This window comes from Lepus europaeus, chromosome 1, assembly GCF_033115175.1.
Source record: "Lepus europaeus isolate LE1 chromosome 1, mLepTim1.pri, whole genome shotgun sequence".
Taxonomy (NCBI): Eukaryota; Metazoa; Chordata; class Mammalia; order Lagomorpha; family Leporidae; genus Lepus; species Lepus europaeus.
Genome location: NC_084827.1, coordinates 112,966,099 through 112,984,597, shown reverse-complemented (window position 1 = coordinate 112,984,597; position 18,499 = coordinate 112,966,099). Strand labels below are relative to the sequence as shown.

Sequence of the window (18,499 nt, the reverse complement as noted above, 5' to 3'; positions counted from 1 at the left end):
AAAAAATAGTTACACACATAAGACATTGATTGCAGGACTAAAATAGAAAAGTAAGAAATACAAATGACCAAGGCTGGCACTGTGGCGCAGCAAGTAAAGCTGCTGCCTGAAGTGCCAGCCAGCATCCCAGATGGCTGCCGGTTCAAGACCCAGCTGCTCCACTTCCAATCCAGCTCTCTGCTATGGCCTGGGGAAGCAGTGGAACATGGCCCAAGTCCCTGCTACTCTGCACCCATGTGAGAGACCCAGAAGAAGCTCCTGGCTCCTGGCTTCAGCTGTTGCAGCCAATTGGGGAGTAAACCAGCGGATGGAAGACAGACTCTCTCTCTCTCTCTTTTTGCCTCTCCTCTCTCTGTATAAATCTAACTTTCAAATAAATAAATAAATCTTAAAAAGAAATACAAATGACCAAAAATATTAGAGGAAAGAGTAACATGCAAATTACAATAAAATATAAACTAAGGTAGAATAATAATTTTTGCTATGAAGTCATTTATTCTATTCATTAACTGTCATATAAAATAAAAAATACAAGAATTAAGTAAACACCATGGAATAAAAGTTTATCCTGAACTTTTGAAGTATTGATTGTCTGAACAACCAGAAACCATTATTTGATAGTACTCGGTCTTTGTGCAATCATTCATGTTATGGGCTCTTTTCAACCAGACTGCAAATTCCAAAATGTCAGGAACTATATACCTTCTGTTTTTCTTTTTAAAGATTTAGCTTATTTATTTGAAAAGCAGAGTTACAGAGAAAGAGGGAGAGACAGAGAGAGAGATCGATCTTCTGCCTGCTGGTTCACTCCTCAAATGGCCTCAATGGCCAGGACTGGGCCAGATCAAAGCCAGGAGCCAGGAGCTTCATCTGGGTCATCCACATAGGCCCAAGCTCTAGGGCCATCTTCCACTGTCTTCCAAGGTGCATAGCAGAGAGCTGGAGGTGTAGTAGCTGGAACTTGAACTGACACCTATATGGGACACTGGCATAATAGGTGGTGCCTTAATCCACTTTGCTACAACACCAGCCCAGGAACTATGTATTTTCTATTTTCCATGTATCCCTTTCCTTCACAAAAATCTGACTGATAAATACCTGCTTGCTAATTGATGGAATTTATTTGGCTTTGAAGCTTGCCTGTAGGTGTCTTTTTTTGTTAATTCATTCTTTGCATTATATTTAAATTACAACTTTGCTTTCTGCCATATTCACTCAGCCATTTTGTAGTATTATGCCCTGATTCTAACCTATAAAAATGACTGACTGCAACTGCTCTACTTACATTATGTGACTTACTCTACCCTTGCCTAATTAGTCAACAGAAAGATCTATAGGGCACATTCAATTCATAAGAATCAATATCCCACTGAATATCAAAACAGTAACAGTACTATAAATGTCTTTTTAAAAGATGTATTTATTTATCTGAAAGGTAGTTACAGAAAGAGAGAAAGAGATTTTCCATCCACTGACTCACTTCCCAAATGGCTACAATGAACAGGGCTAGGCCAAGCCAAAGCCAGGAGCCAGGAACTCCATCCAGGTCTCCCATATGGGTGGTAGGGGCCAAAGCACTTAAGTCATCTTCCACTGCTTCCCAGGTGCATCAGCAGGGAGTTGGCCAGGAAGCAGAATAGCTGGGACTCGGACCAGTGCTCTGATATGCAATGCTGGTGTCACAGGCAGCAGCGCAACAGGCTGTGCCACAACACCAGCGCCTATAAAGGGCTTCAAAAGTTGATTTAATCATATTGCTTTCTAAGATGAGTGGAAGTCACTTACACTCAAAATGCAGAAAACTCAGAACTCTTCTCAACAGACAGTATTAGATGGGATAAAAAATAATTTAAATTCATATATATAGAAATCTTATGAAACTCTATTTTAGATAGGCAATCTTTGAGAAAGGAAAAAGTAGGCTCATAAAGCTTAGAAAAGATTTGAGTACATGGATGAAAGCCTTGGAATCATGAATAGAAGGGTTCTAAGGAAGAAGTGGCAAAAATAAGTGAATTAAATAAAGATCAAGAGAGATGCAAGCAAGTCTGTGCTGGGTGGAATGCTGTGTCTACATTATAGTGCCACTTAAACTGTTTGGTATGGCAGCCTCTTTAAGCATTTTCTGGATGGTATGATTTCACCCCTAGTAAATAAAACAAAACCTATCCAGGGATCCCTGATAAGAAATTTGGGCAGGGCGGGCATTTGGCATAGTGGCTAAGATGCAACTTGGGGTGCCCATATCCCATATCAGAGTGCCTGGGTTCGAATTCCAGCTCCATTCCCAATTCCAGCTTCCTGCTAATGTGTGTCCTGGGAGGCAGAAGATGATGGCTCAAGTACTTGGGTCCATGCAGTCCACATGGGATACTCTCATAGAGTTCCTGATTTCCAGCTTCAGCCTGACCCAACTCTGGCTGATTTTAGGGTATTGACCAGTGGATGGAAGATCTCTGTCTCTTTCTTTTCCAAATTAAAAAAAAAAAAAATTCTAGTATAAAGATTTTTACCAGAAATTCCACTGGTCAAAAAATGCAATTTACACTAATGATTCTTACAGCAGAACTAAGCCACATTTTCAAATTAACTCTAATATTCCTTCAAAAATATCCCATATTTTTATTGCCCCATGGCAAAAATAAGCTCTTGTCAAAATGATCATACCAAAAAAAAAAAAAAAAACCCCAAAATGATCATACCTGTATCTGAAAAATTATAGCTACAGAATGAATGAGACTAAATGCAGAAAGGAAGAAAAAGGGTGAGAAATGGGAAGATCCAAAGAAACAAGAAAGTGGAACAAAGGGAAGAATGAGTTATGCAGAAACCTAAGTAGATATATCACATTGATATATTTTATCACTTAAATAAAATCACTGGTATTCTTTACAACCTGCTATGTATTTAAATGTTTAGCCCTGTTGTAGAAAAAGCTAACAACATGTGGCAAACCAGCTACAAACTACCAAAATTTTTGTTTTAATTCACTAAACTAATATATGTGACTATAAACAAATATACTTTTAATTTATATTCTGATAAGAATCATTTTCATATTTAGTGTTTTTTTAAATAGCTAACAATTAGGAATTTGAAAAAGAAAACTGACAATTACCTGAATTATATCATATCCCCTCCATCATAGATTTATAATTGTTTAATTTTTTGCATTAAATCCTCATTTTAGAAAGCACTCAAATCAATAGAATTATACCTAAATTATACCAGCCAATGTTTTATGTATGTAATTTTTTATTACTAGATTGCTTACTAAGGAAACATTTGTGACACAACACAGAAACCTAGTATACTTGGTCTGAATACTATCTGAGTACTAACAATCCAAACATAAGATTAGAGTGCATTCTGAGAACTGAAAAAATATTCAGAGGGACAGGTGTTCGGTGCAGCAGTTAAGACACCACCTGGGACATCTGCATTCTACACTGGAGTGCCTAAGTTTGAGTCCTGGCTCTACTTCTGATTCTAGCCTCCTGCTAATGTACATTATGGGAGGCAGCAGGTGATGATCTGAAGTACTGGGTCCCTGCCACCCTTGTGAGAGACCCAGACTGAGTTCCAGGCTCCTGGTTTCAATCTGCCCTGCCCTAGCTATTGTAGACATATGATGAGTTGAACCACTGATGAAAAATCTTTCTCTGTTTTTCTCTCCCTCTCTGTTTTTCCAATAAATAAAAAAGTAAAAATAAAAAAGATAATTTCACAAGGCAAAATTACCCTAAAATCAACTAGGAATAAGTTAAAAAATTATTCAAAAAACCCAGAAATTCATTTTCCAAATTCAGAATAAAATGTGAGAAACAGAGGGAGCCCTTATAAATCAAATGGTCCAAACCCCTAATTTAACAAAAGCTGGGGTTCAGGCAGTTTGTACATCATGAACAACAATGTAACATCTCTAGTGACAGGAGATTAGCATAGTATTAGATTTTGATAGCCAACCAACCAATTTAACACACTTCATGATAATACCATATTGATAAAATTGAAGGTTATATTGAATATATTTCAAGTATTTATAAACTGGCCCTCTCTCCTTTGATAAACTAGATATGATTTTAACAAAACTTTTTTAATGAGGTTAAAAATTCTAAGATTCTGTGAGCCAATCAAAAGAATGTTAATTTTTCCTAACAACTTCTCCAAATAAACATTACCTATCTCTAATACAAATCACTTAGTCAATTCTTTGGTTCTATAGTATCTCATTTATTCTCAAGCCACTGAAAACACATTTAACTAAATTTGCACAATTTTTCCATATTGTTTAGATAATTTCAAGAGAACTTGTGTTTGCTAAAAATTTGTATGTCCTAGTATGTTTTAAAGTATTATTTATTGATTTGGGGAAGAGATTTTTTTTTTTTAATTAATTTTATTTTATTAGAGAGAGAGGGACAAAGAGAAAGAGAGTGTTTTCTTTCACTGGCTCAATCCTCAAATACCCAAAACAGCTCCTGTCTGGGGACAAAGTCTGCAGGGATGCAAGTGTCCCAAGCAGTTTGAAGAGACACCTTAACCAGTAGGCTAAATACCCACCCCAACAAGCAATATTATAGAGACATAATTAAGAAAAGTCCTTGCGGCGCCGGCACACCGGGTTCTAGTCCCGGTCGGGGCGCCAGTTCTGTCCCGGCTGCCCCTCTTCCAGGCCAGCTCTCTGCTGTGGCCAGGGAGTGCAGTGGAGGATGGCTCAAGCGCTTGGGCCCTGCACCCCATGGGAGACCAGGATAGGCACCTGGCTCCTGCCATCGGATCAGTGCGGTGCGCCGGCCGCAGCGTGCCTACCGCGGCGGCCATTGGAGGGTGAACCAACGGCAAAAGGAAGACCTTTCTCTCTGTCTCTCTCTCTCCCACTGTCCACTCTGCCTGTCGAAAAAAAAAAAAAAAAAAAAAAAAGGAAAGTCTAGAATGTATTTTAATCATTTATTCATTGATTTGCTGATTTTAAATTTGAGAGGAAGAGAGAAACAGACAGAGAGCTCCCACTCAGACTCATCCCCCAAATGCCTGCAGTGCTCCACATCTCAGTTCGGGTCTCCCACAGGAGTGGTAGGGACTCAGCTACTTGAGGTATCACTGCTGTCTCCCTGGGTCCATTAGCAGAAAGCTGGCATCAGAAGGCACCGCTGGGTATCCAACTTAGGTACTCCAAAGTGGGACATGTGCATCTCAAACGATGTGTTAATTTCTAGGCCAAATGCCTACCATAAGGCTAGGAATTTTAAATTTTAATTATGATTGGGGATAGAGACAAAGAGAAACAGAAATGACAGATAAATGAAATAGGTAATTCACATACATTTTGTTATCTGCTCACTGCATTGCCACAGTTTTTATAACTTTTCTAGATTTAAGACTTGCTGGAAAGGCAAAATAAAACTTCCTAAATATAAAGGAATAAAGGCCAAAGTTTAGAGACAGATGCAGGTAGCCTGATTGTGCCAGAACATTTTTTACTTGTTTTAGCTGGAAACTAAACTAAACTATTAAACTGATTTTGCCTCTCATACATTTACTCATTCACTCATATCACCAGCTTCAATGAGTTTCCCAAACTATTACATGACAAATTTAGAGAAAAGACTAACCTTTTTGACAGCTCCCGCATGTTTCCAGGCTGACCTATCTTCCTCACTGCATTTAACTGAAAGTGCTGCAAGAGCCTGTGTGTACAGTAGGGTAAAAAGCACCTTCACAATGCAAGTGAAGTGTTCTATAAGAAAAAGAGAACATCATTAGTTCTTTGGAAACTAGACATTTTGACCTCAAGATAATTTCACAAACATGAACCTTTTCTTGCATGTGTAATTTCTTTCTGTTCATCACTCAAGTAGTTAATAAAATGAAGTTACAATATACTATTAGTTACTCAGTGGAGCAGAAATTCTGACAGCAAATGTCCCCCTATTCAACCACAGAATATGTAAGTGAGAGGCATTTAGCAGAGTGGAAAGAGTGTTCTCTTTTAGAAGACCAGAGTGCTGGGGCAGGTGCTGTGGTGTAGCAGGTAAAGCTGCTGCCTGCAGTGCCGGCAACCCATATGGGTGACGGTTTGCGTCCTTCTGATCCAGCTCTCTGCTATGGCCTGGGAAAGCAGTGGAAGATGGCCCAGGTCCTTGGGCCCCTGCAACCACATGGGAGACCTGGAGGAAGCTCCTGGTTCCTGGCTTCGGATCCGCGCAGCTCTGGTTGTTGTGGCCAGTTGGAGAGTGAACCAACGGATGGAAGATTCTCTCTCTCGTTCTCTTTATTTCTCTCACTGCATAGCTCTTTCAAATAAATAAATAAATTCAAAAAAAAAAAAAAAGAAGAAGAAGAAGAAGAAGACGACGACGACCAAAGTGCTAATGCCATTCAATCTTGAATACTCAGGAGGTATAGAACCTTGCCAAATACCCTTAGTAGGCTTCAGGTACTCTTTAACAATGTCTCAGCACTTAAAACCAACACATCTTCTACTTCTCAAATTATATCAAGCTTATAAAGCATAATATACAATATGACACAGAAGTTAAAAAAAGAAATCCCCATATTTATGTTTTTAAATGAGTTTCAAAATTTAATGAGAACTATAGCAATATAAAAATAGTAGCAACAATATGCCAAATGCCTGACAGATTCTGGTACTTATTAGGAACTTAATAAATGCGAACTTAATAATTCCAATTGACACTGTAATCACCTAATAACTTAGAAAATTTCCTCAAATGTCTCACTTGATACTCAAAATAGTCTCAATTGGACAACTGAGTTTCAGAAGGATGTGCTTTGATATCAAAGTCAAAAGGCACTCAGGTGAAAATCTGAATCCACTGAGACAAGGTTACTTCAGGTTCAGAATTCCTTCTGTCACATTATACTACACCCCTAGTAAGTAAATATTCTATTAAGTCAGTTATTGGAGTTGGAATTTGTAGATATACTTGAGACTTTCCTGTCTCTTTCTCCCCACATTAAACTACCCAGTCCTCTCAATTGCACTTTTAAATATTCCTTAAGTCAATTTTAAAATAGAAATACAGGTGAATGGAATAAAAATTGAGATATCAAGGGAAAAAATTAAGCCCTAAAAAAGTAGTGATCACCAAATATTGCCAATTCTTTACTTTTATATATTCTTAAAACCAATTTTAACATACTGGACTAGACTTCAATACTTTCTTGCTTAGACCTGTAATCCCGCTTTAAGTGGTTATGTTAAGGGGCAAGCAAGACCACTTCTTGGTTTGGCAGTTCTTCAAATCAGCTAAGGCACACTGCATGAGGAAACTGGTTCAGAGACATCTCCCTGTAGAGTCACACAGGATGTACTTAATTCCCTCAGTGACAAATACAATCTGTAGTTTTTACTTCCTACGCTAAACTGCTGTGAAGGCCGAACTACTAAACATCATTTTGTCACTTATTTGACATTTGTCATTAAAATTTTTTAAATGTCACATCATGAAATTAAAATAGTATTTATCACATTCATCTTATGTAAATCTTTGACCATATTTCCTATTTTTTAATCAAGATAAAACCATAAAGCAGGAATACATAATTTAAAATGTATCAACATTAACTGGGACAAGGGCTTGACTCTGGAATGAAAACAACTGAATCTAAGTGAACCAGATTTTCTTTAGTGGATAAGGCATGAAAACACATTTAAAAACTGAATAAGTTCTAAGTATCTACTTTATGATTTGTGTTGGGTTTTGCAAGCATTTTTCAAGGAGTTGCTAGTCGCCTGGGGAAATATTGTTACTCAACAAACAAGCAATTATCTACTGACTTGCCTACAGGTACCATGGTTAGTACAAGTGATAAATAAGAAGACCAAGAGGATTCAGATGCTTGTGTAAGTTCCTTTCCCATTATTTTAGAATTAAAATAAAACAAAATGGTTTGAGTTTGTTTTAGGACATAGCAGAGTATATGTAAAACAAGAAAACCTCTGGGAAAAGGGCATACAATAAATAGGACATGATCTAAAGATGGTATCAGACATTTTGTTCTTTTTCTGAAATTATCATGAAACATTTTTGTAATACACACACACACACAAACACGACGCCTTCCATAAAGCACGCTGCTCAAAGTAGATGCAGATATAGAATCTTCATAGTCTTCCCTTTTACAATCTGGAGTCACTAACTACATGTGCTCTGACCCTTTCTGAAAAGTCTAGTCTATGATAAAAATCCATTTGTGATGTGCTTTTCTGTGTGGTAAGTTTGAGTCTATTCTCTCTTTGCAAAATGAAGAATCCAGTCTAATAAGATTTTATTTGTCTTAATCAACATAGAACCAAGAAAAGGTCCCAAATTGATCTAACAACTAAATAAGGTAGTTAATGCTATTCCCTTGGGTATACTTTAAGCAACTGAATTTTGGGTCTAATGAACTGCCAACATTCTCAGGTAACATTATATAAAAGTAAACACAACATAAGATCTACAGATTTAAACAAAAGTGATAGCTTTCTTGAATTTCAAAATAGAAATTAAATAATTATCAGGAAAAAAACCAATGGATTTTTAACCCAACCATTCCATTCCACAAACATTTACTGAGCATATTATATCCCAGGTATACATGCAGGATACACTCAGAAAATGGTGCTAGTTCTGCAGGAATTCATAGAGGGAGATAGTTTCAAAAATCTGTTGTTATGACAATAAGACAAATGTCAAAGGAGAGCTATGGACAAGGTATTATGGAAAAGAAAGAAGGAATATTCAAAAGAGCTTCTAAGTGAGAGTAACATTTAAGGTAAAGGACCACCCAGAGTTAGTACACAGAACATGAAGGAATGGCAAACATTTTAAATATGCATACAATTCTCCTGTCTTAAAAACAAAAAATAAATCCTCTGAATTACACCCCACATAGCTTCTGTTTTCTCCCCTCATGCCTCTTCCTGGCCCTACAATTAACTCTTAGCATTCTCTCTGCTCATTACTCTCTGTTCTCTCACCTCCCTCTCATTTCTGAACCCACTGTAATCAGCTGACTTTACAACTACAGAACCAAATTTCTTACTGTCATTTCTTATTATAGAACTATTTATTTATCTATGGCAAGGAATATTCAGAATTTAATAAAGAATTAACTTTTAGGTGTCAAGATCCTTTTGAAAATCTGGTAAGAGCTATGGAATTACTCAGAAAAACACGCATATAGACACACACACATATGTTCTACACAATTTTAGAAGACCCATGGATCCCTGAGCCCAGCAATAAACTCTGGAACCACATATTAAAAAGTCTTAGTCTGATGAAGCTATCAGAGATCACTGGAGTCATAACAGTAGGCAAGAGTCAACCTAAAGAATAGAAATAATTTTTATTCTACAGTGGGGTTGAAAGATAGCAAATATCCATGAATTCAACAATAGCACTAAAAAGTTACAAGGCAATCACCTGTGTAGAATGCCAAAATAAAATTCACTTTTCTGAAAACTAGTAAAAAAAAAAAAAATTCACGCAGTCTTTACCATCAATGGATAAACAAATACGAAAAACTTATCTATAAGAATTCCACCTAGCTGGCGCCATGGCTCAATAGGCTAATCCTCCGCCTGCGAGGCCGGCACATGGGGTTCTAGTCCCGGTCAGGGCACCAGATTCTGTCCCGGTTGCTCCTCTTCCAGGCCAGCTCTCTGCTATGGGCCGGGAGTGCAGTGGAGGATGGCCCAAGTGTTTGGGCCCTGCACCCGCAGGGAGACCAGGAGAAACACCTGGCTCCTGGCTATGGATCAGCGCGGTACGCCAGCCACAGTAGGCCAGCTGCAGCGCGCCGGCCGGCCGCAACGGCCATTGAGGGGTGAACCAACGGAAAAAGGAAGATCTTTCTCTTTGTCTCTCTCTCTCACTGTCCACTCTGCCTGTCAAAAAATAAAATAAAATAAAAAATTAAAAAAAAAAAGAATTCCACCTGGCCGGTGCCACAGCTCAATAGCTAATCCTCCACCTTGCGGTGCTGGCACCCCGGGTTCTAGTCCCGGTTGGGGCACCAGATTCTATCCCGGTTGCTCCTCTTCCAGTCCAGCTCTCGCTGTGGCCCAGGAGTGCAGTGGAGGATGGCCCAAGTCCTTGGGCCCTGCACCCACATGGGAGACCAGAAGAAGCACCTGGCTCCTGGCTTTGGATCAGCGCGGTGCATTGGCCACAGCACGCTGGCCACAATGGCCACTGTGGGGTGAACCAATGGAAAAAGGAAGACCTTTCTCTCTGGTGAACCAAAGGAAAAAGGAAGACCTTTCTCTCTTTCTCTCTCTCTCTCTCACTGTCCACTCTGCCTGTCAAAAAAAAAAAAGAATTCCACCTGGAGTTGGCACTGGGGCATAGCGGATAAAGCTGCTGCTTGCAACACTGCCATCCCATATGGGTGCCAGTTTGAGATTTTCCACTTCTGATCCAGCTCCCTGATAAAGTGCTTAGGAAAGCAACAAAAAAATGGTTCAAGTACTTGGGCCCCTGGACCCACATGGGAGACCCAGAAGAAGCTTCTGGCTCCTGGATTCAGATTGACCCAGCTCCAGCTGTTGCAGCCATTTTGGGAGTGAACTGGCAGATTGAAGATCAAGAATCTCTCATTTCTCTCTGTCTCTGTCTCTCTCTCTCTGTAACACTTGACTTTCAAATAAATGAATAAATCTTAAAAAAAAAAAAAAAAGTGGCCGGCGCCGTGGCTTAACAGGCTAATCCTCCTCCGCCTTGCGGCACTGGCACACCGGGTTCTAGTCCTGGTTGGGGAGCCGGATTCTATCCCGGTTGCCCCTCTTCCAGGCCAGCTCTCTGCTATGGCCCGGGAAGGCAGTGGAGGATGGCCCAAGTGCTTGGGCCCTGCACCCCATGGGAGACCAGGAGAAGCACCTGGCTCCTGCCATCGGATCAGCATGATGCGCCGGCCGCAGCGGCCACTGGAGGGTGAACCAACGGCAAAAAGGAAGACCTTTCTCTCTGTCTCTCTCTCTCACTATCCACTCTGCCTCTCAAAAAAAAAAAAAAAAAAAAAAAGTAATGGAACAACATTTAAAAAAAAGTCTACCCAACAAATAAAATAAATAAATAAATCTAGGCAATAAATAATAACCTTTAGGGTCACATAAAGAGAAACAACTGGACATTATGTCTCTTGATGAAAATACCTGATGCCATCAATGAAACATTTCTGCAAAAAAAGAAGTAAGAAACTGAATCCACTTGACTAAGTCTATCTGCCACTTTGTAGAAAACTGAGAGAGACAAAGTAACATGCTATTAAATGATACCATGGGATGCAATTAGCAATATACAATCTATAGGAAACTCTAAAGGACAAAACACTCAGATTCTTCAACAAATAAAATATAATGGAGGTAGAGGAGGGAGGAAACCCAAAGATTTAAAAGAAATATAATCAAACCAATGAGTGTACACTGGATGGTAAGTTAAAAAAAAAAATCAAGTTAGAAATCATTTATACAAAGCAGTCATGGAAATCTGAACACTGACTCGATATTTAATGATATTAAAGCAGAACTGTCCATTTTTAAGTCTGTTCATAGTTTTACAGTTATGTGTATTAAATACTTATCTTTTAGAGATACATAATTAAAACTAATCCAGGCTGGCGCCGAGGCTCATTAGGCTAATCCTCCGCCTTGCGGCGCCGGCACACCGGGTTCTAGTCCCGGTTGCCCCTCTTCCAGGCCAGCTCTCTGCTGTGGCCAGGGAGTGCAGTGGAGGATGGCCCAAGTCCTTGGGCCCTGCACCCGCAGGGAGACCAGGAGAAGCACCTGGCTCCTGGCTTCGGATCAGCGCGGTGCGCCGGCCGCAGCGTGCCAGCCGCGGCAGCCATTGGAGGGTGAACCAACGGCAAAGGAAGACCTTTCTCTCTGTCTCTCTCTCTCTCACAGTCCACTCTGCCTGTCAAAAAATTTAAAAAAATAAATAAAAAATAAATTAATTAATTAAAAAAAAAAACTAATCCAATGTCTGGGATTTACTTCAAAATAACCAATGATGGACAGGAGGAACAGGTGAGGGTATAAATAAAAAAGACTGGTTATGAGTTGACACTTGGTACAACTGGGGTTCATGAAACTATATGTTTGAGACCATCTGGAATAAAGTTTTACTTTCAAAGACTTGGTTTTTAACAAATAAAAACTTGAGAAATTTTCTTTCTTACAGTGAACCACAAATAATAAGCAGCCTTCTATCTGCCTCTCATAGGCCTTATTTATGGAATCTTGGAAGTGGAGATAGTCAATAACCATGAGAACCAGGGACTCCAGAGAATCCAGGAATACCTATCCTATAAAGCATAGTTGAAAGCAGATTTGTGAGTTTCCTCAATAACAAAAAAGTAGGAAAGAACTTGAGTAACTGACTCTTCTTTTAAAAGATAATGATTTTAAGTGTTAAGCTCTGGAAGATCAAAAAGGAGAAGAATTTTAGCCAAAATAAAATAACTGGAAAATCTGTGAGGATCTTCTAAAAGGGTCTCTTAAAAGAGAAGGCGGGAGTGGGTACTTAGCCTAGCAGTTAAAACACATCCCACATCAAAGTACATGGATTCAACTCTTGGCTCTAGCTCCTGACTCAGGTTCCTGCCAATTCAGACCCTGGGAAGCAGCAGTGATGGCTTAAGTAATTGGGTTCCTGACACCCACACTGGAGATTTCTTTTGGAGAGAGACAGACAGACAGACACACACACACACACACACACTCAGTACAGGGTACGACAATTTTTCTCCCTCAACTTTATATTGTACTGCCTTAAACTAGACTTGATGGCTAGAACTCTAGCAGCTACCCAGGCACAGGAAGGTGTGAACCCCATTATAGGGAACTTGGTTCTATGAAATAGAAGCACAGGCCTGCCTACCTTCACACTTCTTTCTGTATGAAAGAAAAATAAACTATCTTATTTAAGTTACTATGTTATTTTTTGTTTCTTCTCCACTATAAATAGTCAAATTTGATCCTAAATTATAAAACTCCCTTTCTCCTGGACATGGAGAACTAAATACAAATATCCAAAAACAGTGATGTATCTGATGTTACTTCCAAGCTTATTCTTTGGAGGCCAGTCACTGATGGGCATAATGATATATAAAGCATATAAATAGAGACGAAAGAAAAAGAAACATCTGTCTTTAATATATTTAATTTGAGCTTCAGATCAGACAATTGGTATAAAAAGGTCTTTTAACCTGAAATAGTACTAAACATTAAAATAGTTTAAGAGGTTATAGGTGGCTTTCTTAACCTATTTTCAGACAAAAATCATATAAACAGCAAAATTTTCTTCCCTCCTTTTCTTTTCCAATAACAACCAATAAATAACAATCAGACAAATACAGATTGTTAAAACAGAAACACAATCAACATCACCAACTGTTAACTCCTAGGTCAACAGGAGTTAAAAAGGAATATTAACAATTCTAATTCCCCTCATCTACAATCCTTCCATACCCCTAGAAAAGTTATCTGAGGAAAACTAAAGTAACTTAAAATAATTAAACTCTGAACTTTCTAGCAGTAAAAGTCTCTACGAATGGGGCTGGTGCTGTGGTGTATAGGGTAAAGCCACCACCTGCAATTCTGGCATCCCATATGGGTGCTGGTTTGAATCCGGCTGCTCTACTTCCAATCCAGCTCTCTGCTGTGGCCTAGGAAAGCAGTGGAGGATGGCCCAAGTCCTTGGGCCCCTGCACCTGTGTGGGAGATCCAGAAGCAGCTCCAGGCTCCTGGCTTCAGATCGGCACAGCTCTGGCCATTGCAGCCATCTGAGGAGTGAACCAGCAGATGGAAGACCTCCCTCTCTCTCCCTTTCTCCCTCTCTCTCCCTCTCTCCCTCTCTCTCTCTGCCTCTTCTCTAACTCTGATTTTCAAAATAAAATAAATCTTTTAAAAAAAAAGTGTCTCTCAAGTTCCTCAATGTGTGAAAGAAAAATTAATAATAATAGCAATAATAATAATAAAGAATGCCAGTTTGTTGGTCTGGCCCTAAATTCTAAGAGGAATTCATCATGACAATGATATTGAACATATTACACAATGTGCCTGATAGCAGCTTAATAAAAAGAACCATTAATCTATTCTTAAAACTCTATAAAATTTGAATAATACAAATCACAGGTTTTTAAAATAATACTAACTAAATAGAAATTTAATGACTGCTAAATACTTAACTATCTGGTTCCTCAAAGGCATAGTCCATGTTTTTATTCGTCTTTGCATCTCCACAATCTGGCAAAGAAGCGTATCAACCAGGTACCATAATAGGTACTCATTAAACATTGCTTGAACTGAATCAGGCAATGACTTTCACAATTAAGTAATAAATAAGCATTTGGCTTATTAAATATTTCCACCAAAAAACAATTTTAAAATATTACTTTAAAGCATGGTTACTAACAATATTATAAACTTTTATATAGCTGTTTTCCTGAATCTATTCTATTCATTTAATCATTAGTAAATTAAGAAGATTAATTTTCTTCAGTCATTTTAGAACACAGTTTTAGAATATGTTTCTAGTAAATTAAACTCAGTAGCATCAGCTAATCAGTATACTACATTGCCTTTTGGCATTAACTTCACCTTCTGTTAGAAATTAGTGACAACACTTTCTTTCTTTCTTTAAAGATTTTTTAATTCATTTATTTGAGAGAGAGAGAGAGAGACAGAAAGAAAGGTCTTCCTTCCACTGGTTCACTCCCCAAATGGCCACAATGGCTGGAGCTGCGCTGATCGAAGCCAGGAGCCAGGTGCTTCTTCCTGGTCTCCCACATGCAGTCAGGGGCCCAAGCACATGGGCCAGCTTCTACTGCTTTCCCAGGCCACAGCAGAGAGCTGGATTGGAAGAGGAGCAGCTGGGACTAGAACCAGTGGCCATATGGGATGCTGGTGCTGCAGGTGGAGGATTAACCTACTGTGCCACAGCACCGCCCCCAACAGTTACTTTCTGATAGGAGGACAATGCACTAGCTACAGCTCTCAGTTAGGAACTGAAACAACCAACATCCTTTACTTTTAATTGAAATGTTTTCTCTTTAGGTCGAATATGAATTATAAAAACAAAATTCCATCCATACACCAAAGTTCTTTCCCTCTTACCTTTTCATGTTCATGTAATAACTAAGCTTATATGTAAAAGATGTATTTAAATAAAGTATTTAAATATCTTGAAACCATTAAACAAAGCAATTTTTTTGTATTTCAAAATGTAATGGTACTAGTATAATTAAAGGAGCATAATCAGGAGTAAATCAGCATGACTGCAAGGCAACTAAAATTAAAATGACAAAAGTGAAATAAAAAAAGAATTTAAAATTGATCTTGCAAAGAGATTAACTTCGATGAGGCTATATGATAGGTTTAGAATTTAAAGTTGGCAAACATAAATTATTAAATTCATACATCAGCCAAGAAAATGAGGAGGGACTGCTTAATGGATGTAGTTCCTTTGGGACAGATGAAATGTTATAAAACAAAAGAATGGTGATAGTCACACAATTCTGTGACTGCACTACAATGGTACTCTTTAAAGGCCTTTTATTTTATTTTTAATTTTATTTTTAATTTACTTTCATTTTATCTGAAAGAGAAAGGAGTAGGAGGGGCCTGGGAAGAGGATATCTTCAATTGGCTAGTTTACTTCCTAAATGCCTGCAATAGCAAGGCTGGGCCATGGCATAGCCAGGAGCCATAAATTCAGTCAGGGTCTCCTATAAGGTTGGCAGGGCCCATTGTACTTGACCCATCATTTGCTGTCTCCTAGGGTGTGTATTAGCTGGATTCAGGAAGCTGTGTCAGAAGTGGAGGAACCAGCACTCAAATCAGGCACTCCAACAGCATCTTAACTGCTGCTCCAAATGTTTGTGCCTAACCATTACATTATATATTAAATAATATTTTAAATTCAAAATACATTGTGTTAGTATAAAATATTATTACTGTTACTATGACAATATTTTGCTCTTTATGGAGTATCATATTTCCATGAAATGTCATTATTTGCCTACTTTTTAAAAAAATGATCCCTCTGTATTTTTTTTTGAAGATTTATTTACATATTTGAAGGCATAGTTACAGAGAAAGAGAGGGGAGACAGAGAGAGAGAGATCTTCTACCTACTGGTTCAGTCCCCAAATAGCTGAACGAATGGCCAGGGTTGGGCCAGGCCAAAGCCAGGAGCCAGGAGCTTCTTCTGGACCCTTCTGAACTCTTAGATAAAGCATTTTATTAAATCATCAGGTTGAAATACAAAAAGGAATGTCTTCTCCAGGAACAAGGCTGTTATACATCCGTAGATATTCATTCTACTGTAATTTACAATAGCAATCAAAAACCAGTTTCCTACACTCTAATTTTTTTAAATATCTTCAAATGAAAACTATGGAGTAATTAAAAGTCTACTTAAATAATATTAGTGTTGTTAATAATGTTATGTTAACATTAACTTAAAATGATGGAACATCAAATCTTGAGTAAGTCTATGATAACTACTATACTAAAATATGTATGCAGCTAAGCAGGCATTAAGGCTGACAGTTTGCTTTGTTTTTCATATTTCCACTTGTACCATTACTTCAACTATTTTAAAAACAAAGGGTTTTTTTTGTGTTTTTTTCTTTTTAAGATTTATTTATTTGAAAGTCACAGTTACAAGAAACAGAGAGAGAGCTTTAGCTAGCGCTGGGTCAAGCCAAAGCTAGGAGCTTATCTGAGTCTCCCACATGGGTGGCAGGAGCCCAAGTACTTGGGATACCTTCCACTGCTTTTCCCAGGTCATAAGCAGGGAGCTGGTTTGGAAGTGAAGCAGCTGGGACTGGAACAGGGACTCTAGTATCGGATATTGATGTTGCAGGTGGCAGCTTAGTCCACTGCACCACACGCCAGCCCAAAAATAAAGGTATTTAAGAGTGTTTTCCCAAGTCTTTATTTCTTCCTGACTAAAAAGCTAAAAATAATACACTCACAAGAAAAAATACACTTAGTCATCTTCTTTCATATGATTATGATTTATTAATAGAAAAAAAATGATGTAATTTATCACAAAAGTTTCCATCAGACTGAATGCTATATTTGTCCCTATGACTTCTGGAATATTCCTAATAAATGTATGTAATCTAGAAATTTGAATTATAAAGACAAACCTTTGCGTAAGGGTTGTGGCATCATTAAAATCTGGATAAGCAGAAGGGATGTTACATCATGGTAAAGAATTGGAACCTCAGGCTGTTGTTCCTCATTTCCCAGTCTAAAAAAAAAAATCGTAATCAATTTAGATAGTATTATGTATCTTCTCTTCATAATTAACTTCAGATATTGTATACATGCTTAGAGAACAGAAATAAAATTTTTATAAACTGAGAAATGCAAAAAGAAAAGGTCAGGGTCATATTTTTTACCTAAAAATATCATCTTTATACTCCTAGTTCCTAGAATCTAATATGAAAAAATGGCATAAAAATTTATTAAATCACACTAAAGTAAACAACAGGGATCATGAGTCTTTCTGACCTCTTGGATTATGAAACATAAATGAAGAATTAAATGGAACATAAGAGAGTAAATTTCACAACAAATGAGGAGGCTCATTCACAGGACACCTACTGTCACAAACTTAGCACTAAAGAACACATTGCTCCCATTATAATAAAGGACAGATACAGTTCACAAGTCAAACTACATTGAAAGCCATAACTAATATCTCTTGTTAGAAAGTTGTTTCAACTTTATAAGCTAACATAAAATTCAAAGAAAGTCTTTTTTAATATCTGCAAGGTTTCAAAAAAAGAATAACCAAAGTAGAATTTAAAATATACCATAAGAGACAAAATAATAAACCTTAGGAATATGCAGTATTATGAAAAACAGTAAAGTAGAACTTGTCTTAAAAAAACTTTTAAAACTTCTTTATAATATTAGATTTTTTTTATTATAGGTTTAATTTTCAATGTCAGAGGACAAAAGTAAATATTAAGGATTCAGAACCAAGCAAATTCTGAACCTATACTTCAGACTAGACTTGGATAAGCAAAAATCACTTGACTCATTTACTAGGATCTAGCATTTAACAAATGTTTGCTGATTCTCACTGTATACCAGGTACTACAACAGTGGTTGTCAGTCAGTTCCTGCTTTTGTGAAACAGCTGACTGCCAGGGGGAAAGACAGCTCTTCGAATTTCTCCATTCTTTACAAATCTCCTAGTAGACAGTACTAGTCTTCCTTTCCAGGGCTAACCCTTCATTAATGACATGAGTCTTGCTACTTCTTGTCTCTCAAGTATCTCTAGCCTATCTCCTTTACAAGTCCAAAATTATTTAAAAAGAAAAATTCCCAAGGAGATGGACACCATCTCTAGCACTCAAATCCCCTACAGAAATCGTTTTCCTCATGATCAACAATGATCTCCTAATTATAAAATTTAGAGGGCACTTTTTTTTTTCTGCCAGCAGTGGAGGAGGCAGGTACATT

At 38.0% G+C, this 18,499-nt stretch overlaps 1 protein-coding gene across 7 annotated transcripts in view; it reads right to left on the bottom strand.

Moving 5' to 3' along the window:
- Window positions 1-18,499, bottom strand: part of UBR3 (ubiquitin protein ligase E3 component n-recognin 3) — a 225,962-nt gene that overhangs the window by 20,563 nt on the left and 186,900 nt on the right. For all 7 annotated transcript variants that reach the window (XM_062187744.1, XM_062187758.1, XM_062187763.1 and 4 more), the window contains 2 exons: window positions 17,173-17,276; window positions 5,616-5,740 (listed from right to left, as the gene is read on the bottom strand). In XM_062187744.1, the coding sequence (XP_062043728.1) occupies window positions 5,616-5,740; window positions 17,173-17,276 (229 nt within the window). The remainder of the gene's footprint in view (window positions 1-5,615; window positions 5,741-17,172; window positions 17,277-18,499) is intronic.